Source organism: Leptosomus discolor, chromosome 6, assembly GCF_034619465.1.
Source record: "Leptosomus discolor isolate bLepDis1 chromosome 6, bLepDis1.hap2, whole genome shotgun sequence".
Lineage (NCBI taxonomy): Eukaryota > Metazoa > Chordata > Aves > Leptosomiformes > Leptosomidae > Leptosomus > Leptosomus discolor.
This window is the reverse complement of record NC_141396.1, coordinates 58115792-58139413: the sequence shown is the minus strand read 5'-3', so window position 1 is coordinate 58139413 and position 23622 is coordinate 58115792. Positions and strand designations below refer to the sequence as shown.

The 23622-nt window shown below is 44.2% G+C and overlaps 1 protein-coding gene across 1 annotated transcript in view; it reads right to left on the bottom strand.

Annotated features, from left to right (window-relative positions):
- Positions 1-23340, bottom strand: part of CNPY1 (canopy FGF signaling regulator 1) — a 71100-nt gene extending 47760 nt beyond the window's left edge. The window contains 2 exon segments of the mRNA XM_086467330.1: positions 22345-22440; positions 23287-23340. Of these exon segments, the coding sequence (XP_086323456.1) occupies positions 22345-22440; positions 23287-23340 (150 nt within the window).
- Positions 23341-23622: the final 282 nt, after the last annotated feature.

Below are 23622 nucleotides of genomic sequence, written 5' to 3'. Positions count from 1 at the left end.
TCCATCCCTGTGAACAGGTGAGTCAAAAGGGTTGCTACTCCCCAGTATTCGAAATAAAACAGCAGGTTCTTCTCATTGCTCTATTAAAGTCGTCATTTTAAAGCAGCAATGTGCCTGTCAGGGGACAGGCTGTGACTACAGCGCAGGAAATAACACTGATAAAGGGAAACCCCACTGGAAATTTTGAACTACTCTTACACATGACAGTAGACAAAATTTTCTAATCCATGGACATTTCTATGCTTCATAGATTTCCTTGCTAAAAGCTCAGAATTTCTCAAAATCCTCTGTCCTCCTCCGCAACACTCTCCACCCAGAAAGGCAGGGCTGCAGCCCCCCGCCCCCCTCCCCAGGGAAATCCAGCACATCCTCCACAGCACTAAACCTGCACGAGCCTCCATCCACTGCTGCTACTTGCATGCTTCCAGGGCAAGTAAAGGGTGGCAAGTTTCAGCTACTTGACTGCAGCCTTCTAAGACCACCTATAGACTTAAGCCTGTTAAATTAACCTTAATACCTTCATTATTCCTCTGCTGGATGGTAACCATCTGGCCATGACTTCGTGTTGCAGTTAACCTAGGCTCCTGCTTAGGTTTCAGCTGGAGAAACGCGAGGAGTCTCAGCAAGTCAGGTTTCAGTTTTTGCTCGCACCATCGCAGCACTGACTGAGGCTGGGACAGGTTTAAGCTGGGCTATGTCTCCCCAGCATCAGTAGGGATGTGGATCGGTGAATCCCATCCCAGCTTACCCCAGAGTTGAAGCTGTCAACTCTGCCAACTTTACAGTGAGGATACCAGCACACTGCTTATCCTCTGGTTGTGCTTCAGTGCCCACACTCACCCCTCCGTGAGTACAAAGGGCTGAAAAACGGGTCTTCACATAAATGGTGATTCCTATATACTTTTATCTTGGCTTTTCTCTTTGCTTGGGGATGCAGTTAAAGCAGGTTAATTTTCACTTAAAACAACCTCTAACATGACATTAGTAGCATGGATGCTGCCTAAGCTAGAGCTGTGATAGCTCTTCATTTTACCTTAGAGGCTGGATTTTGCATCTCCTCTACCTACTCAATCCCCACTCACTCCATGTGTGCCTGAAGCTACTTACATACCCCTGACCCCTGGCACAGGGCCACTTCTCATGGCCCCATTTACTGAGCCCTCCCCTGTGACAGGGCCACCTCTGTCCTCAAGGTCCCATGTGCACATCCCCACTTGTGAAAGGAATGCTGAAATACGTTACACAGTCCTTGGGGATGGCGGCTTAGGGTGACATTGCCTGTCCTCAGTCAACAGAAAATTTTTTTTCCTTTCCTATTTGTGGACAGAAGGTAATACACTCTTTCATTGCCTGAGAAAGCTCTTTCCACCTCTGTTAAGCCATCCCATCCCAGAGAGGACCATAAATTAACAGAAAAAAAGAAGAAGGCTTACTAACGAAATGCAGCCCTGGCTGGGCTGCCATGTAATTTTAGCACTTAATTTCTTTTTTATTTCTTAATAGAGCTTTCAGTTGCATGCTGCATTGGTTTTGGAATGTCCAGGAAACAAAAAGTGAGCAGGAGGTTTTATTCAAAGATATTGCTGCGTCACAAAGCAATATAAACCCACAGCAAATTGTCCATTTGAGGTATATTTTAAAACATTGCACAGCATCACGTTATTCCTCACTTACAGCAAGCACTTCAAAGCATTGATCCTTTGACTTTAGTGGGACATAAGCATATACGTATATGCATAACTATATGCATCATATATACATATGCTCAAATATATGTGTCACTGTCACACTTAAAGAGGGTAACTAAGTGCGCTGGATCCAGAAGGTCCAGAAGAGCTTCACTGCAGTTTCTCAGCACAAAATCGCTGTGAGTGTGCCCGTCCTGAGAAAGGATGTCCAAGTGTAGTTCAAGGCTACCTGAATGGTGGATCAAGAGCAGATGTGACCCAGGTGAACTCTGCAACCAAACCACATTTTCTAGGGCAATGTACATAGTCCCAGCCTATGTCTTGTATGGTATAAACTCTGCTCAAAACAGGGGAGAGCAGAGCGCTTGTCCCAGCTTCAAGGCCCTGCTCCTTCCTCCTACTAGGGACAGCTGTAACTCACAAAGCTGGGAGGCTTGGGACATGGAAAGGGGGTGCAAAAGCCACGGGCCTCCCCGCTGCTGCTTGGCGAGGAGCATCGCCAGCATCCCAGAAGCAGCGAGAAAGCCAGGTATTGCCTCTTCCTTCAGTCAGTCTGAACAAAACCAAGGGCTTTGTGAAAGGTATTCCAGGAATGTTGAAGTTTTGGTGGTTTTTTGCTTTTTCTTTTTCAAAAAAAAACCCCTATTGCAAACATTTAGAGCTGCCCTCCAACACATGTACCCACATACCTGCCCAGGGTAAGCCTGCAGAAATTCATAACCTCACCTGAACTAAGCTGCCCTACCCACAAAACCGACTCTGAGTAACTTAAACGTGGTGAAAAGAGAGTCAGTTGATAAATAAACATCACCAACTAATTCTGTGCAGACTTATCAGCTATCGCTTAGCAGAAGCAAAGGGGATTATCACCCCAGCTGGCAGGAGCGGCCGCCTCCCTGCTGCACTTACAGGTACCAAAGGTCAGCTTCTTCCAGTGGCTTGCTGGGATTCCCCACGTTTCTCCAGGGAGTAAACCCCCATTCTGCAGAAAACTGAGAGCTGATTTTACTTAGACATTGAGAAATGTTTATACATGGAGGGAAATTATCAGTGAGAACTACATTCTGGTTTTATCTTAAGGCGATGCTTGTCCCTGGAGCATCCCTTGTGTACACGTAGTTGGCAGGACAAAACCCAAGTCTGGCTGCTTTTCTGTTCAGTGCATGAAGGTACTTGATACAACTGGATGTTATTTGAGTTAAAAGAAAAAGTTTAGAGAAGTTGATTTCTTGAATTAAGCCTAATTTTCTGCAATTAAGCCTTTCTAATTTCTAGCTTAGTTTCTAGAATGTTTCTATGGGTGGTAGATCCAAATATTGCAAGCACATTTTTATGAGCCATCTGCTTTAAGGATACATTTGATAGTGCCTTAGATACAGCTGTAACTTTTCCAGATTACTGTAAGCATTCATGAGTGTTCTTCTATAGCAGAAGTGCATACAAATCTGCAAACATCAGTGTCATCTGTTTTCAAAGCAAACGCAAATTAATGGGGATGACTGTATACACAAAAGCATAGTATAAAACCAGGCATACCTGCATGCCATGTGCTAAATACCATGAGCATAAATCTGTGTGGAACCCCAGGCACCCAACCCCCAAATATCTGGCTGTCACCGTTTCCCCATCCCACTGTGACAGGCTCCACGCATTATCCAGGAGATGATTATGAGAGTATTACCCCACCTAAGCACTGCTGGAGAAAGGCTCCCACGCTGAAGGGAGTCACAAATAATTAAATGTTTCAAAACACAATGGATATGACATGCTTTCAAAATAGCATCTATAGAATCGCTTCCACTAGGGCGAGGAGCTCTCAGGAGGGAAAGGCCGTTCACTCACTTCAGTTGATTACCTGTATAAAAGGGCTTAATTTCTCTGGAGCGTTTCCTTTCCAAATCACCTCTTTTTACCAAGGCCATTGGAGCAGGAGTGGCAGGTACTCACAGAACTGGTGAGATGATGTTGCCCGAGACAGAGCTATGAGGACATGGGTCCTGGTTAGATTTAATTTCTAATATGCAATTAAAAAAAAAACAAAAATGAAAAAAAAAAAAAAAAAGAAAAGAAAAGAAAAGAAAAAGAAAGAATTGGCAAAATATTGTCATTCCTGGGCTTGTAGTTCACTGGTAAAATGCCCAAACTATTAATCAGAATGCATCTTACCATGACTTAAGACTTCAGCTCAGGATGTTTCAGTGATGTCTGGGAGCTTTTTCTTGGAAATCACCTTTTCCATCCCAATTCTGCTAACCTAGATCTATCAAGAGATGCCCTTTCTTCTAGTTTGACAAGCAGCAGGTTCCTGAAGAATTTTGGCATTCCCTGGCTGAGCCCAGATCCTGGCCGCCTTCAACACCCATTTGGGCAGAAGGGGTTGCCCAGCCCCCTTGGCCACAGCGCCCCATGAGTCACTTGCAGGCATTTCTTTGGTGGGTTCCTGGAGTTGTGTCCTAAACTGGTAGTGCCATTTTCAAATGCATTTTGATTGGAGCTGCTGAATGGTCAGTGGTTTTAAAAGATTGACTCACCTCTTTCAGCGAAGAAAGAGTTGTGGGGGAACATAACTGCAATCACGCATTAAGAACATCTTGGCTGAGTGAAAATAATTTCCTTAAAAGCTATCTCAACATGTTAAAATCCACAAATAAATTAAATACTTCAAGAAAAAAATGTGTGCCATTATAAAGCCGTGTAAAACAACCAGATATACCCAAAATTGTGGGGAAAGGCAGCGCAGAACACACAAACAAAACTGATATAAACATCTGCAGTGAGCTGCTATCGCCTTCCCACGATCAACGATTCAAAGAACTGTCCCTCCACCCCTGACACCCTATGGCTAACTGACAGCAATAGTACTCTCCATTTTATCTGATGGCAGCCAGATCAGGTCGTTGGATACTTCTGTGTTTATTAGCTTAATGTGCTTTTAATTCTTCAGTAGTGTATATTTATATCTGGACTTACTGGGGGGTTTATGCTCTTTTTAAGGATAATTACAGCCTGTTAGGAAAATGCCCTTAAGTTCTATAAATACACTCTCAACTCTGATCTTCATTTTATACAGATGTTTTCTCTGGGGTTTTCTGCCATTTAAAAAAAAAAAAAAAAAAACCAACTTAAAAATGCATATGTAAGGGAGCGAGATTAAGAAATACAAGAGTTTTGGGTAGGCATGCATTGCTGAAATGTTAATAGATTTGTGGGCTTTCCCAAGGACTTTATGGGATGTAAACATTTTTAGAAGCTTGAGACGAATGAGGATAAAGCACATGTAGTTTCTAGAGAAATTTGATGGAGATAAATGCAGGCAGTCTGGACTTTCTTATACCAACGTTACATTTCAGAGGGAAGCTTCCATGGGGGCTGGCTGTTAGAAATAGGATGTTAATGTCTCCACGTGCGCATGGGTACGAGGCTGATGCCAGTAGAGATGCAACTGGGGGAGGACACACAGAAGTTTTAATCCCTGTGAGTTTGAATTTGGCATTTACTGGGTGCTGACTTTCTCCCTGGAAGGCTGGGTCTGCTCCGACGGCTGCAGTGCCCTCTCTGGGAAATCCCCATTTGCATGGTGGGACCTTTTCCCTCATCACCTCTGCGCTCTCTCTTCAGGAAACTGAAAAACTCGAATCACCGAGCAACTAAACAACTTAAAACTTGGATAGTGACAGAGTTAAGAACAAAAGAAGAATAATTAAGCATTAAAAATCCTATGTGAAAATGAGTTCACTCTCAAGTGGGTATGAAACTAATATACGTGTGGGACATTTGAAGAGCACCAAAGGCTCATGAGATGCTGCGGTGAAATTTAGACCACAGCTAATTTTCTCTGACAGAATGGTTTTTCCCTTTATCCTCCAGTTTCCAAATTTTCAGGGCAAACTCTGATTTCTCCTATTTTAAAAGTACCTACTTTTATTATTAAAAACATTTGGATTAGGGACACCTTTGGGCAAAAGCTGATTTTCAGTAATGTGTTTATGCTGGGTCATGTGATTTGGTTTCTTCATTATTAAGACTATTGGTACTACTGAGGTGCCAGCACTAAATAGTAGTAACTTTCTAAAAAAACCTGCTTCTTCCTTCAGGACAGATGGTGCAAACACTGCAGAATTGGATTACTGAAGAAAAATCAATTTGCTTTGTCACAAAACACAAAAACCAGTTCTTGTGAAAGTTTCTGTTTACCTTCCATACCACAAAATCTTGGAAATGTCTGGGAGTGGGGAAGCATCTTCTTCCTTCTCCAAAAAGCCAGGAACCAGTTCTCCACATAGGAGACTGCATGGTCCAGTAGGTGGTAGCACCAGGCTCGAGGTTCTAGCTCCACCATCAACCAGATGAGTCACATAGTCAGTTATGCCTCTGTTTGCCCACCAAAATGTTCAGAAACAGCAACCTTGCTTCTACATACATGCCAGGGGCTGAGCTGGGCTTGGATGGAGATCTTTATTTCCATTTGGATTGTCTGGAGGGATGTGGGGAAGCAGACTGCCAGGATGCTCTGTGTCTATATTTCACCAGCATCTTTAAGGTGTTGGACTATGTCTTTACCTTCTCCTCCCTGTGAGAAAGTGCACACTAGTAAAATGGGTGACTCACAGGGTGGGAGATTAGACCTGTTCACACCCTGGGGGATATCGGAAGTGATGAGAATATCTAAGAAGAGCTTTAGAAGTACAGTTTATCCTCCTTACATTGCCAATCTGCCTTTTGCTGAGAGCTGCCTGGGAATGGATTTCCCACTGGATTAATTAATTCTAATTATGACCTTCCATCATCTACCCATAAATTGGCTTGGTGTGGACGTAGGTGAGATTTCAAATACAGGCTGTACATTAAATATACATATATATAGATGCATATCTGTGTACGTGTGTACATACACAAGCAATTCTCCATCTGGGACTGCCATTGACTGTGCTAGATGCTGTGTGTGCACACACCACCAAAGGATGTTCCTGTCTCCATTGAATAATGAAAGCCAACCAGGCTGACAGGTAGGTAAAGAGTGACATTTTATAAGTGACCTGTATCTTCCATAGCGGATGTTTGGTTTTGGCCAGATTTCTTTTTTCTTGGTTGGTTTTTCAGCAGAGCCACCCAGCCTCTGCTTTCCTCCAACTACAGTCAATGTTAGTTTTGTCTCTGGGTTAATTTTCACCTCTCAGCTCTATGTTTCTTTGCTTCCAATGTGTTCCAGGATCTTAGTGGCATCTCTCAGGGACACAGCAGTGCCTTCAAGGCTGTCCTCAGGGCTGTTGTAGAACACCACTAAGAGCACCCACAGCCTTCACTTCCATTACATTGCACGGCATGAAAGATATGGATATATATTGGACACTGACATATAAATTAAGAATGCTGTCTAAAATAATGCACTGAATAGGGCCTGAGGGGTGCCAAGACAAGAAAATGACTGTAAATCTTCCATCTGCAGCTAACCCTGTTGAGTGTGGAATGTGCAGTGTATCTTCACTCGGTTAACCCAACTTCCTAGATTGGACTGGGGGATGGGGTTGTCCTTCTTGCTATTGCTTACCCTTGGCAGCCTTGAGCATGCTATATTCTCCCTTCCAGAAGACATGGAGGTCTCATAGTCTCAGCAGGGAGCTCAGCCACTGACGCATCTCTTGGGTGATGTGTACAGCATTATCAGAACCCAGGCTTGGGCCAATGTCTTCTTTTTTCCAGGGAAAGTTTTGTAGAAAACTGTTTTTCATACAATATTTTGATCAAGAAGATTAAAAAAATAAAAAGGAAAAACTGTCCCAAATTATCAAAAAGGGGAGAAATAAAGAAAGAATTCTCCTTTTCCTGCTGCAAATCGTCTAGCACAACAGTTGCAGTAAGTATCAGCTACTGTTTGTAATCCATCTGTGTGGAGCCATATGTATTACAGTCTGGATTAAGGCAACCAAAGCCCATCTGATCTTGGTTGTCAATAAATCATACAGACCCAGAAGGACTCATAGGAATCTCAGGAATTAAAAAGCTATAGTCACCTCTTTGCCTTGTAACATTACCAGTGATTCACAGGAAGTTTAAGACTAGTGATGTAAAGAAAACTCCTAACTAGTCTGAAAACTATAGTCATACATAGCTACTCTAGAAATGCCTACAACGGGTCTATTTGGAGAGTGTGAAATCTGAATTGCAGGAAATTCCTGAAGAAAATAAGAGACGAACACTCACGCCTTTATAAGCTTATTTTCTGAGTGAAAAACAATACTTTACAGGATCATATAATTTCAGTGATGCTTATAAGAGCATTATGGCCTTTAACAACTTCTGCAAGATCAGATAATGGGCAAGTGAAGCTCAAAAGCCTAAGGAAACACATGGCAGAGCAGCTCCTCTTTAAAAAGAGGCTAAATTGTTTAATGCCTCAACTCCACAACTCCTCCTGCAATTCACCTAACCCAAGCACAATTTTTTCCTTGAATATTTTTTGTGGAAAACAACTTGAGCAAAAAGATCCGTGTTTAGGAAATGGGTACTGCCAGGCTAAAAAAAAATTACAAAAATATCCCTGCTTCCTCCCTGTCTCTTAGTGCAAGTCAGCCCATCTTTGGGGACATCCTTTTGGGAAAGCATTGCCCTGAAAGAGTGCCTGCCCTGCAGCCCAGAGGTGTAACGGCAGTAGTGCAGCCCAGCCCCGGCACAGCCCGGCCCCGCAGGGCTGCGGGCGGACCTCGGGCTGCCGTAGTGAGTCTCCTTAGGTTTTGGCTGATGCTTCACATTTCTCTGTAGGAAGACACATCACCATCACGCAGATAGAGAGGGCTTTGCTCTCTAGAGCAGGGTCCTAGGAGAATCCTGATCGCTCCTCTCAGCTACCTTTTTATAAACCACAAGAAAATGGGAATGCACACTTAAGACTTCAAGCTCCTATGTGTGAAATATTTAAATACAGGGTTTTGTCTGCCTTTATTTTTTTCTTAAGACAACACTTCATTTTACAGCTCCATGCTGCAACTGGAAGCAAAACTCCTTCCCTTTTTAATGTTCAGAGCCCACTTATCACAGGTGTACTGAAGGAGCCTCTGAGATGCTCTGCTACAGCATCTCCAAATCACATCCCCACTTGTTTCACCACCCAGGACTGGAAACGCAACGAGCCCATCGGCAGGTCTGGGAGCCCACACCTTGGGCAGATCCCAGGGCTGACACTCCACAGCGCAGACTGTGAAAAGCTTTCATTGATCCCAGCGCAACGTGCTGCTGTTTCACCCCTTATTGTCTCTCATGCTTGCAATGTGCCATCTAGGCATTCCCTGCTGCTGTTTTGAGATGCTTCAATGACTGCACAACTCATTTTTCCAGTCTTTTATAACAGAGTAACGCCTTTATTTGATTGCAAGAGTGAGATCTGCCCTGCCGGATATTTTTGCGCCTGAAAGACCAGCGCAATCAAATCAGGCAGATGCAGCATATAGGAAATAAGGACTTCATGCCAGAGAGATGACACTTCGAATCACATGCCATTTTAGACACAGGAAATGAAAATCTCAAAAAGCCTCTGAAGAAATGGAAAGTCATTTAATATTTTGATATTTCTGCATCAAAATCTCCAGGTAATAGTTGATACCAGCCTTCATCAATTTAGGAGGCTTAGCAGCACAAGGTGACAGAGATGAGGACTCCCAGGATCCAAATCCTGGCAGCAATAGGGAGGACAGCGGGTGGTTTATTTACCTGAGAGATGGGTGGTGTACAGCAGCCTATACTCCCCAGAAGGCAGGCAGGTAATGAGTCAAGCCCGTAGGACGTATCGCACCAAAGCTGCTCTTTGCTGTGCCCTCTGCAATGCCTTAAGCACTTTATTGAATTGTTCAACTCGCCAATCAGCCATAAATCAATGCTTTTGACCCAAAAGGTGTCACGCTTTCCTCCACTCCCTCCTAGCCTCAGCCGTCACTGAGAATGTGAAGGTGCAACGAAACCACAAATGTACGACTAATTATTTTTGATAGACACTATGGAGATAGGAAACAGATATATTTTTTGTGTATATAATCTGGCAGAGAAGGTGGTCCTCATCCAAAAGCCCTAGCAGCCTAGCTGGGGCGGCTTCCCATGCCACCTCCCCATGGAGAGCAACTGCAGCTGGTTACAAATGGGAGATCAAAGAAGCTGGTTTGGTGGTAGGGAGACATACAAACATCTCTTCAGAGACACACAGAGAATTTAAAGTAGGAATGGGAAAGAAGCGAGCACAGTCTGGTAGGGGAAGACCAGAAGGGACCAGAGGACATGAGCTGATTAGGTGGACTTGCAGTTGCTTCTACATCAATCAGTGCAGTGAATCTGGGCACTGTTTCTAATGCAAGTGGGTGGGGTGCACCAGCCTTGGGGAAAGGTGACTTGGCAGACCTTCTGCCTGCTCCACCACAGGGTACGGACTGGCTTTCTCATAGGGCAGAGGGACAGGAAGACAAGGGCCACCAGGCTGGAAGCAACGCTGGGGAGTGGTAAGCAGAGTAAGCTTAATATCACCAAGAACAGAAACCGAAGAGCTGTAATAAGAGTTTATGTGATGACGAGAGCCCTCTTAAAACAGAAAAGACAGACATCACCATAGAAGCAAAGTCAAACAAAAAGGCTGTGCTGAAAGTATGGCAGCAGCAGACAGTAATAATTCAATAATCCAATATTTCTCTCCTGAAAACTGCAGTGGAGGAATCCTACGTTCCCAGGTCTCACCTTCCCATCTCACAGAGGAGGAGAGGGCTCCAGAAGTTGGGTCACCTGAGTCCTGGCCAGCTGTGTTAAGGATTGGCACCAAGGAAATTTGTGTCACCCACCTCTGAAAGGTAACTAGTCTTGCTAAGTCATCTTGCCCAGGGAGAGCTCAGCCATTCAGCAATGCAGGGTCAACTGGATCATAGCACAGTTTGGGTTGGAAGGGACCTTTAAAGGTCATCTAGTCCAACCCCCCCTGCAATGAGCAGGGACACCTTCCACCAGACCAGGTTGCTCCCAGCCCCATCCAGCCTGGCCTTGAACACTGCCAGAGAGGGGGCAGCCACAGCTTCTCTGGGCAACCTGCTCCAGTGTCTCACCACCCTCATGGTGAAGAATTTCTTCCTAATATTTAATCTAAACTTATCCTCTTTCAGTTTGCAACCGTCACCCCTCATCCACTCCCTGATAAAAAGTCCCTCCCCACCTTCCCTGTAGCCCCCTTTAAGTACTGGAAGGCCGCTATGAGGTCTCCCCAGAGCCTTCTCTTCTCTGGGCTAAACAACCCCAACTCTCTCAGCCTGTTGGAGAGGTGTTCCATCCCTCTGATCATCTTTGTGGCCCTCCTCTGGAGCTGCTCCAACAGGTCCTTGTCTTTCCTGTTCTGATTAAAAGGATTTGGTCAGCTGTCACAGGCTAGAGCTAATGTAACACAGCTGATGGGACCTCTATGCACAGGCCTTGAGTGTCCTAAAGGTGACACCAACGTCTGTCTAATTTTGGGGGCAAGGAGATGACAGAGAAGAGGGAGGAACTCATCCTGCATTCTCTACTCCACTGGAAGAAGGGGATGCTCTGCACAGCAGCAGAAACTACTTTCAAAGGTCATGACATTAATATTTTCTGAAATGCCTCCAAAATCTTGTGGAGACATCAGCATAGCTTAGCCAGAGTTACTGCTTCTAGCACTTTCTTGTTGTACCAGAGCTTGTCATTTGGGGCACTGAAGTCCGGGTCAATCTCCTCTCATCTAGGACGTGGGGAGGGAGACGACCAGGATCAGGATGATGGTGGTGTTAAGAAAAGATCAAACAAAGGCTAGCATGTGCTACAGCTTTGCAGATTTCAGAGCTGACTTAAGCCAAGAGCTTTTCTGACACAGGTGAGCACTGTCACTCCTTGCCTGTTCCTGACTTACATCAGGGGCTGCCAAATCCTAGTTACATGATGCTGTTGTAAAAGCGGATGGAATAGGCTGGACCAGGCACACTGCAGAGGCACACGGAAGGAGACACTTGAGCCTCAGCTGCCTTCCCCAGGGCTCTGTGATAGTATTTTCCATCCTGAGTCACACAGACCCATCATCCCAATACAGTGGAGCCAGTCCTGAGGCTAGTTCTGGCTGAGTAAGACATGAGATGGGTTAGGTGCTAAGTTTGTCAGACTAAACTCCAGATTAGACCAATATTTAAGTCAGAGCAGTTACTGATGAGTATTTTGCTGTGAAGCCCTCACAGAATATCAAAGGGTCTAAGTTTCAATGCCCTGAGGTTAGACAAAAAAGCTCAAAGAAGCACAAAGCAGAAAACCCAAGCATCCCTGACAGACTACTTTGGAGACAGGTAACAAAGAAAAGTAGTCAGTATATGGTGTATGTGATAAGATATCCCAAAATTCCTGGAAAATGTGCCTATGCCAGAAGCTGAATAGTACTTGTCTCTGAAAAAAAAGGTAAGGGTACAGCACTGGGGGGAAAATAAGTGGAATTGGTCCTCATTAAAGAAAAACAGGAGAGGGATGTGCTCACTGGCTGGTTATAGCACTGCTGAAGGGTGTTCAGGGAAATGTCAAGAGCAAAGTTTTTTTCCTTTTTTGCTGCCACAGCCCAGTTAAGATATGTTTGTGGAAGATTGTAAGCAACATAACTGATAGGCAAGTAAATGAGAGGTCTTTAATGTCTGCTAAGCCTCCCGGAGCATTTAACTTTAAAAGCTCTAAAGTGCCTAGGACTTCTGACAGATGAAAGCAGAATCGGTTCATTTGTTGAATGCAAACTGGAACTTCTCGAAAACATTAAGTTCCATTGTAGGGTTAAAAAAAAATCCAGCACAGAAGTCAGTCTGCAGATTTCTGCTATGGAAGACAAAAAGCACGAGCTTCATTGCTGCAGAGCCAGGTTTCACACGTCAAGGCTGTTAAGAGCATTTACAGCTCCAGTGAGCAAACACGAATACACCTGATGACACAGAAGGTGACGTCTGTTGAGTTTCTTAAACACCAAAGTTTGATTCAGTCCTTCTGGGGAGCTCAGGCTAGGAAATACGGAAAGCTGGGGACTGAAAAGTAGCCAGGAGAAAGAGAGAAGGCAGCACAGAACGCTTACAGCAACACTGCATGAAGCAGCAAATAACTTCAGTGAGCACTGAGATTCAGGCAGTCTGCACTCTCTTCTGTTTAAAGTCTTTAGCTAAATCTTGGATATATTGATAGCAAATGTTAGAAATAAGGAAGCCACATATATAAAGGAACTAATGAAGAGATCCAAACATATTACATTACAAGTCTCATCACACCGAGAAGTAGTCAGGACTATTCTGGATGAAGACTTCATATTTATTATGGCAACATATTTCTCTCCATATTCTTTGATCCTGTCTGCAGTAGCACAGTATCCAGCCCATGGCAGAAATGGGTCCATAAAGCAGTTGCTGAGAGGTGGGGTAATACTACTGGGTTGATGATCTATAGGCAGCAGTCCTCACAGAAAGCTGTAATTGCACAGGAATTACAAACTACAGACTGGAACAGCACATGGAACATTACAAGGAAGACTTGTGCTATGCCTATGGATTAGGGAATTAATTTTATGATACCTGTCCAGTTTACCTTGGCTTTGGAACAAATAAAGCTGTAGCGTGCAAAGGAAATACTGGAACCTGGAAGCCTAGAAATGTAGTTTTACTTGTAACATCCCGTTCCATAATCTCATAAAGTATATATCCTTGCCCTGAACAGATGGGTCTATCTTGATTAAAAGCAAAATCTTTCCATTCTTGAATAGGGGAATACACTGCTAGCTGTATGGAAGTTAAGTATCTCTGCTTGCTTCAGATTTTTCACTAAAGGATCTAGTAAAAGGGGGCACTACATAAAATGCAAACATAACTTTTTGAGGAAGGGGAAGGGGGGCTTGACAGTACAGCCTTTCTGGAAAATCTTCCAGCAAAGGATTAGGAACTATGGATGGTATTTCCATAAGCCCTTATTTTTGGCCTGACTATGACTCCCAGAGAAGCTGATGGTAAATCTGCCATTGTATCCAAGAGGAACAAACTTGAGACAGCACTGAGCAAACTGAAGATCCCAGCCTTTGACTCAGCAGTGTAAATATTTTGCCTTTATAAGCAGAGATTAGTAAATTCAGGGACATTATTCAAAATGCAATTCGGTAGCAGCTTCACTGAGCAGTATCCATACACACTGAGCGTAGTTACCTCCCATGGTTTTAAAAACTGCTTCATGTCGTTAAGGAACAAGGACATAAATCACAAAAGCGACTGCAGTCAGTGTCATAGCGGGTAATCTCAGCACAAAGGAGACAAATGGGTCACAGACATATTATTCCCTTTGCACCCCTTACGACGCTCCCCCTGCAAGGAAGGGTGCGTGGCTGTAGGGATGGGTCCTAGGAAATACAAATGCTGCTGTTGGTGTGGGTGCTTGATTCTGCGTGAAAGCCAGTAGCGTTGGTCTCTCACGTTGTCAATGTGCTGTTTTTAATGAGAATGCAAAAGAGATGTGGGGAAAAAAGTAAATCCTTGTTCATGTTCAAAATCAGAAATATTGTTGTGTATAGAGTAAATTTAAACCACTCAGTAGAAAAATCCCTGACTGAAAAAGTATCCAGTAAAGATGTTCAGACCTGCTTAACTGAGTCGGAGAGTGGACTTTCTATAGCGGTCTATCCAACATATGCAGCAAAGATCAGGAGATGAGGGCAACATTTCTTATCGTGGAGCTAAAGCAGAAGCCAGAGTGGTCACAAAAAACTTAAGATATCCACAGACATAGTTATCCACAAAATGCTTCATGCACTCAGTGCTCAAGGAAGAAATGGGATTTCAGATTGACATTCTGGGCAGTCTGGAAAATGTATTTGTGCTTTCCTGAAACACTTCATTTGAGTAAAGGAGCCTACAGATCCACACCAGTCTTCATCTGAGTACTCTGCCTTAGCAAGGAAGTTCTCCTGTCTTACTACTGAAGGTTGGAATTTGGTAATTAGTTGAAGGATTTAAAACAATTTATTGATCTTAAAGAATGTCTATAATTTTATATTTTGAGAGTTATCAGGACTCCATAACTGGCTTAAAAATGCAATAGTGGAACTTGTCAAAGAATACAATTCAGAGAAAGTCTCTGACTTGAAATTCGTGCATTTGGAGACTCTACTTATACCAGATGAACAGAAGCAGAGGTCAGCTGTCATGTTAATGTAAGATGCTGAACATTGTTGAGAAGTTGTGGACTGCAACTTTGTGGGGGAAGACAAGAACTATTTATATAAAACAGTTTCAATACTTGGAGCTTTTCCCCAAATAAGCTAGTAACATTGCAGCACGCAGAACTGACATTTTGCTTAAATATTTTGCTCCTGCTGCTAGATCTGACCCTACAGTTACATTTAACCTGCCCAGAGTATTAGCCGAAGAACAACCTTTCATGTCACACACTAGATTAAATCCTGTTCATTGACTTCTCTGAGTGTCCGAGACAGCATTAAGAAGTCCATCCGTCTCTATACTTCGGTCTGACAGACACTTGCCTCAATGAGTTTTTGCAACAGAAAACCTTTGTTGGGAAAAAACCCAAGCAGCCAAAAATCCAGAGCAAAGACAACTGGCTGGAGAGAAATCATCAGAAAACACATGTGACAGAAGGGATGAACAGTACCAGAGGTTTTTGGTCTTTCTATTTGCTGTACAGTGGAGGTTTTTAGTCTTTCTATTTGGAGGGCAGTGGAGAAGTGGCAAACCATTAATTTGAGAAATGGCTTGAGCTTATTTATTTTCATTCTTCTTAGGTCTTGATAGACACAGAGGAAGTCTGCCACCAGCCCACCAAAGTGACTTGTATGAGATGGGACAGGTCCCTAATTTAATTTATTTTAATGGAAGCCTCAGTGATAGCTGCCTTCACAGCAGTGCATACTGGGAGAGCACCTGAAAGAGGAAACATCTCTCCACCTAGAACTGAGAAGTTGATATATCTGAGCTGGGCTGAGCTGATTTTGTTCCTCTTAGCTTTCTTATGCACTCCCCATCAGAACTGCTGACGCTAACAGCCCTGGAGAGCCTGTCACTCCCAGATGTGCCTCAGCATCTTCACGAATCACTGCTGGGGTTGCTGGATTCATGAAGCCTTCTCATTATTCTGGAGCTAAACTCTGGATTTTGAACTGGGTCTTGAAATGATAACCACAGCTGGCATCAATACCACATGCATGCGTGTGTCATCATCAAGTGTGATACTTCACAGTATGGAGAAGAGACATGGAAACATCTCCCAATCACATCTGCTGGCAGAGTGCAAGAAGAGAAGATGACAGGAATTACTTCACAGCCCTCATGTGAACAGGAGATCAGCATGCACTACAGGTGTCCATGAAAACTGGACTTCTGTTTCAGAGTGGCCACTTGTTTTCCTGTATGGTCAGCGCAACCTGCTGTCAGCTTTCTTCTGAGGTTACACTTTGCATCAAATCCTGTTCATCTTCAGCCCAGATTCACTTCCGTGGCTCAATCTGCCTGCGTTTACAGTGAATTCAGGATCCTCCAGAAACAAGGATCTTGGTGCTTGCTCTAGCAGTCCTTGGAGTCAAAAACCCTGATTAAAAAACACAATAACTGCCCAATGAATTCCTCTTCCTTAAAACAGATGTTAATGAAAGAGAAGCATTTGTCAGATCAAACAGTAACGATCAGATGTCAGGGGAATGGGAAAAGCCACCCTCTGGATGCGGCATGGAAGAGCTGTCTGCAGGACTGTGTAACGGGAATGTGAAAACGAGCCTCCTTTGGGAACAGCTGGACCCGGAGCCCTGCCCTGCTGCTTCATCATTGACAGGGATGGAAATCAGACACAAGAAGGATTGTACTACCTCGACCTGAAGCAGCTGAAAAAGGATTTCATTCACACCCTGGCATTTCCATGGATGGCTTGAGCACAGGAATGACAAAGTGGTGTTGCATAATTCCAGAGGGTAAACTTTCTGGACAACATCCAATGACACTCTTCTGCATAAACTTATACAAGTAGCCATTTCCCCCCGAGCTGGAAAACCACCTTGCCCCAGTCCTTGGGTGTAATGCAGGGCAGAGCTGAGGTGCTGAGAACCAAGTGCTGCATCTTACATTGCACCCTGCACTTGACCTCGTCACTGATTGCTGAATGGTGCTTTATCCTCTCACCATTCAAGGACTCTAGAAATTTCCATATGGATTGTACTCCTGCCAGGTACTGTAACTTGATTTTTTTCTGTTGTCTGATTAATCTGAGCTTTCGCTCTATGACTTTCTGCCTCCAAAGGAGTTCCCTCCACATGTCGGCACTAGTGGCTGGTCAGATGCACTGGTGATGACCAGCAATCTCCTCTCTTCTTCACTGCACTGTCACCCTGGGCACTGACAGCGATGCTTTTCCTTCTGGACAGATGCCACCCCTGGGATTTGTCCCCATGAGCCCACCTCAGGAGGAAGAGACTGAAATTCTTCCAAAAATAGTTCCAATGGCTACTCGTGACCCTCATCTCCAAGAGACTTAGCTTGTTCTCCCTCCCCAACACATATGGACCCTCCTCAAAAAAGGACCCAGGGTTTCCCTGGGGGTTTGGGCATGCAGGAAAGGGACAGGAGAGGACAGAGAAGCTGGGATGGGATGGTGGGGAAGAGAGCCGGGTCTGCACTCCCCTGCGCTGCAAATCCCAGCTGCTCTCTGGCCTTTGGGAAGGGGGAGAGATGAGGTGGAACGGCAGCTGTGCGGATGCGGTGCTGCCTCAGACATGTTTCCTCTCACCAAAATGGCAGCCAAGGGGCTGTTTGCCTTGGAAGCCAATTTCTTGTTTTTTTTGTTTTTTTTTTTTTTTTCCACCCAGAAAGAGCAAACCCAAGCACCCCAGCCCATGCTGTGTTATGGGTCTGAGCCCAGCAGGCCAGCCTGGCTTGCCTCCCATAAGGGGAGCATCAAGGTACATATAAAGATGCTTCCTTTTACCTCTGCCCAATAGCCCCATTTTCCTTGTGAAACCTGCAGGGGAGCCAGTCATGGCACACACTTTGGTGAGAAAATGTCTGTTGAACAGAGAATCACCTCAAAATATAAGTACTGCTCTGGCACATGCCTTGTGTTTGATAAAAGCTTGAGCTCAGACATTCGTGGCATCTTGAAGTTTTGCAGACAGAAATCCTGGCCAGGCCACCTGCCACCCACCACCATGGGGATTTGTATGGTGACTACAGGATTTGCCTCCAGGCTTTGCTTGCTTGCAGCCAGTGGTTTGCTTGGGGGGTGCAGTATCATGCAGGCAAATACAGTTAAAGTATTTTACTTTTACTGTAGGAGGGATGCAGAAGATGGGGGGACCTGGTCCTGCCTCTAGACTCTCTGGAGGCTGCTGCAACTGCTGGATCTTGGCACAGCAAAGGCACCATGGTGTTAATGCTTTTTTAGAGAAATAATGGCTACAAACCTTGTTGCTTAGTCGGCAGCAATCTGAAAGCAAAGCTTGGGGTTTAATAAAACCTGAGTTGGGCAAATCTGAGACAAATCTGAATCTGCCTAAACTACCCATAGCTCCCCACCTTTGAAAGGTGTGGGAATCGTGTTGCCTTCAGCCTGCTGGAAAAGTAAGGGGAAAAGGCATCCCTGAGCAAAATTCCTTCCCTGAAATATGTTTAAACTTGCTCTCTTCTGATGAGCAGAAGTATGTCCCTCCCCGACGCTGCTATCACTGCCACAGTGTGCACGTACAGATGATGCTACTGAAATGTATACGTGATTGACTTCAAAGCACTGAGCACGTGCATGTGTACTCAAGTGTGGTGAATGAGTTTGAATCAGTCTTGACATGGCTTTCCTCACCGGCCTGGCCTGGGTGCCTAGGCAAGGTTTTTATTCTCATTGCTTTCTGATAAGATGGAGCTCCTCTAGCTGCCTTTTTTTTTAACCTCCTCTGACATTTAGGGCTTGTCTATACTGGGGATTTAATTCAAATTATTTGAGGATGTGAATTTAGAGAGGAATAATTATTCTTGATTAACTCCCCATGTGGACAGTCTTGTTCCAAACTAGAAGTGCTTTATTTCAAATGGGTTTAATTGACTACAAGAAAATCTGTATGTTGTTTTCTCTAAGAAAAAGGGAAAGGAAGGATAGAAAATGGAGAATACTTTTTTCCTCTTCAATTTGTTAAAAAATGCAAGGACTTTTGAACGTTATGAAAGTTTTAACTGAAAATTGCTGTATGCTATTATGTATAATTTGCACCTCTGATAAACTGCATGCTGTTAAAATTATTGTTCCATGAAAATAATTACACAGCAGCCAACATAATTAGACAAGCAATGCAAAGTCAGAGACAGAAATGTAGGATGAGACTCTGACTGGGAGGGCTGTTGTTAGGGATGTTGCTCTAAGGTGTATTTTATTCTGTCCACACACTGGCATCCAGCCTGATTTGCTGGAACCAAAACTGATTACAGAATGTAATAAGCCTCACAAATGCTTAATCAAAAAAAGGTTCTCAACTTTAAGATGAATTTTCTTTTCAAAAGAAAAGATGAATCCCAGATTAATCAATACTCTGCCAGAAAATCAGAGATCAGGGTGCCAAAAAATGTCCAACAACTCCAACGGTGGAGGCACTGATGCTGCTGATGACTGTGGTACCCAGAAGAGAGAGCTGGAGTCAGGCAGGGCTCTGGCTGCCAAGTGTCACACATGGGCTCAGGCACTGGTCGCTTATCAACCATATTATTGAACTGATCTCTTCTCAGATACCATTATTTAAGGGTATTAAGGTATTTGCCTGGGGACAGTGCAGGATGCAGTGAGCACTTTAGGGTGAAGAGTGTTCAGCTTCTGCAGAAACAGAGCCTAGAATTGAAACTCCTGCAATCGTACCAAGAGAAGTGGGAAACTTACACTTAAAACTTCCAGAAAAGGCTTTTTCTTCGGTTTTCTGGAATTGCTTTCAATATTGGGTTTCACTGACCCTTCTTCTTTAACAAAGTGGAAGAGCAATCAATAGACAGGAGACAATTATGCCACTTTTTAAAAACCTATTCTACATAGGTTTTTCATAGACACAGTTAGCAGCTCTGATGAGAAGAGAAATCCTATGTCCACATCTATCCATTCTCTATGTCTGCTTCAAGGTACACTATGAACCCCTACTCACGCATACCAAGCCAAACCTTTCCCTTCTTCTTGAAGAGCAATATCCTAACAAAATGCATTCCTTTAATTGTCCAACCCATCAGACCAAGACAGATCATGGCCAAAAATCCTAGAAAGACAAAGTAAAACATGTTTTCCAAACACTGACCTAAATCTTGAGCTTCCTAAACCTTACAGCCATGGGAGACATGGGTTAGGTACAGCGTGTGGGCAGGTAGGCTTCACTGCACATCTCACCATCCTGGTCACCTTCGCCAGGTCCAGAATGAGCAGGAGAACTGCAGCCCTTCTCTAGCCCACACATCCCCAGCTCTTGCTGGGAGAGAAGGCAATGGGTGCACAGACTTTATTGTGGGATGGAAATTGGATGTGGCAGCAAACATCTGAACTCAGGAGCTCAGGAAAGGTGTCCAGCGCCACACTTCACATACGGCATTAGTAACTTTGGGGACTTTCAGTAGATCTTGGGCTCTCTGGGGCCTGAGATATTCTGAAAACAGGACTTCAGGATGCTTTCGCAAATTTTAGTCAAGGTGAATTTATACTGAAGTCTAAATCCACAGTTAATTACAACCAAGTAGAAATTGTTCTGAAGAGATTAGGGATGAGCTTTTGAAGGAGGCCTCTGAATTTTAAGTAACCAATTCTCATTGAAAGTCACTGGGTTTGAGCATCTACCTCCCTTGTTCACTTTTGAAGATCCAAACCAGGGTCTAAAACTCATTCTGTTAACAAGCCAGGCAATAGTTCTTCCCTGGGAAAGCAGTCTTCTGATATCCCAAAATTAAGACAACAGAGAGCTACAGTTTTGTTTTATTCTCAAAGGCTAATACTGAAACAATACAGAAATCATTGTGAAAAATAAACTACAGCAATTTAGATATTTAGTTTTCAAATCAGTTGACAGGCATAGCAAGGAAATGTTTTTACCTCTGAAGAAATAAATGTAATAAAATACTGTTTAAACAATGTTTAAGTGATGTGATGAAAGACGGGTTCACGAACCCTCTGTTATGTTAACAATTAGCAGTGCAGGACATGGATTTTGTTTAAGAAATGTGTACTGCTAATATTGGGGTCAACATGCGAATAAACAAGAATGGCAGTATGGACTACAGTCAGACTTCGTTAATGTATGCTTGGTTATCTGTATTGCTTTACTTATCATACCAAGATCTACTGCAGTCAGGTCCTCTGTGTCCATATGTCCAGAGGCAGGTGTGGGCACCCACTCATACTCCTGCCCACATCGAGACATCATCTATGTGCTGAAATGACCTTCTTGCTCAAAGTGAGGAAGACAGACATGTACCAGCCCATTACTGAAATCTGACGCTGACCCACGCTGCTAGAGGCAGCAAGGTCCAAGTGTTGGGGTGCTGACCTGGGACCACCCCAGGAGCTATCACTTGTTCTGCTATAGATCAACCATGCAATGCCAGGCAAGCTACTGTGCTCTCCTCTCGCTTTCTCTTAGCTGTTAATCTTATTTGACCATAAGCTGCTCTCTTGCCGTTGGCCACAATTGTATCCCGAGCCCGAAGTCCTCACTGACGGTAAAGATAAACTTCTTGGAGTTGGACTTCAGAAGACTCAGGTGTCTTGGACAGCTTCTGATTCATCTCGTCACCCACTGCCTTGGAAAGCTGTGGCCTATTTCCAGATGTATCCTTGGACGGCTTGGTCCTCAGTCCGTCTCAGTGATAGCTTGGGAATAGCCATGGAAAGCCAGGCCTGAGAAGCATCATCTTGAGAAGGTCACTGCCATTTATAAAGAAGAAGCTTTCATCTTCATTATACCTTAAATACTCTCTTAAGCCTTTTAATTTACAGATAGCAATGATGGAAAAGTCCATTATCTGAGTCGACAACAGTCCTCTGAAATATCTGCCGAATGACCTAGCTCACCAAACGTTTCCCCAAGGCACTTCTACTGACATATATCTAGTATGATCTCTATTTTCCATGCTGCAAAACACATACCGTAAGCCAAACTCTGCTCCTGGAAGTTGGCAATGTGAGGGTTTGGTCCACCACAATGTTGACCACCCCCAGTTCCCACCATGGGCAATGAAGGTGAAGGTATCCAGCACCCATAAGAAGCCCATGGATGACAATGGACACTATTTGGACCTCCTGTGCAATCTCTGATTAGATAACGGTCTAGCTCTAGGAGGAATGTGTATTCCCTCCCTCTCATTCTCTCTTTTTCTTTCTCTGTCTTAATAATGCATGTAGCTCTGATTTATTTTTTATCAAGATTAACAATGGAACAATGCTGCTTCAAATATTAAAAAGGCAAAGAAATGTAGGTACTGAAAAGGAAGGAAAATACCTCAATTTCAAGCCTAAAGATTACTTTATGTCCCAGAGGAAGCAGAAGCAATTTAGTGGCTGATACCCTTAGCAAGAAAAAAGGTTGTAAGATTAAGACCAACTGCTGTTTGGATAAGTGGTTGGTAATTGCACATATCAGCAATTATGTGCTGTCATATCATTTTTCTGTTACCTTACTCCTCTCTTGTGTCCCGTCAGGGTTTACTTGGAATGACCCTACATCTATGGTCCTCTTTGGATTCACCTTCTTAATGTCATACAACAGTGCCTCGCAAGTTCAAACAAAAAAGTCATTATTACAGGAGGCGCCTGGTGGAGGTGCTCCTCTTCACAGATGTAGCTAGAGGCTACTGTTATAATAACCAGGCTTCCAGGAAGAGAAATAAAGAAAGGCCTCCTGAACCTGCAAAAACCTTCTTTGTCCTCCAGTCTCACAGGAGGAGAAGTGGGTGCACGTGGGGAGAGTTTTAGTGAGGAGAGGTTTGAGTGGGCTAGGAGAGGGTTGTCTCTGTGCGTGGTTCAGGTGCCATCCCGCCCGTGACGCTGCAGCACCTGGCTCTGGGTCATGCTGGGGGCGCTCGGCGGGAGCTGGGGGCCCTGAGGCTTGCTTTGTTGGGGCAGTATAGTCATTATATTGAATCCTCTTCAGATGAAAAGGGGGAGCTTGAGTTCACTGTATGTAGGCTGCTTATAATTCCTGCCCCAGCTGGGGACATTTCAGGGGGTAATGGTGGCCCACCCTTGAGCTTGTCAGAGGCTTTGCGTCACTCAGAAAGGTGAATGCCATCAGAAACACGTTTTCTCTCACAGAAGTAACTGATTCCCCAGTAAAGTGTCAAAAGATGACAAAGTTTGTTCCAGCTAAACTCATCTGTTCATTGCCTGAGGGAAGCCTCCAGCTTATATGGCACGGGGTGCTCCCATGGAGCAGAAAATGTTTAGCTCACTAATCAGATTCAGGCAGGAGTTGTGACTGCTGCTGTCTGCAGTGTGCCTACAGTATATTGAGAGGGGATGGGCAATAGCTGGCTTTCATATATCCCAGTACCGGCCTGCAGTGATGCCTCTGAGGTCAACAACTTTATAGGGATGTAAAGGAGAGCAAGAGTTTTACACGGGGATCCCGCCGCACAGGCAGAGTAAGTTCTGCCTCTGCAAGGGCCATCATGGTGAGAAGCTCTGTGAAGGACCAGCCAACTGCTGCGTCAGGCTGCAGGAGATGCCAAACCGCAGCCAAATGCAGGAGTCTTAGCAGTGATAGCAAGGTGCCACCTAACAGCTCATGGAAAAGCTAATACCCTTTGAAAAGCAGATAAAAGATTAATCAGCACAGATGAAGATATGAGGGCTTGGGCTTATACAGCCTGTAGCTCCTGCCAAGAAATTGTGTGGAAGGTAGAAATGAATTTAAAAGGTTGACTGGGGGCCAGCAAGTCAATAACTGAATAAT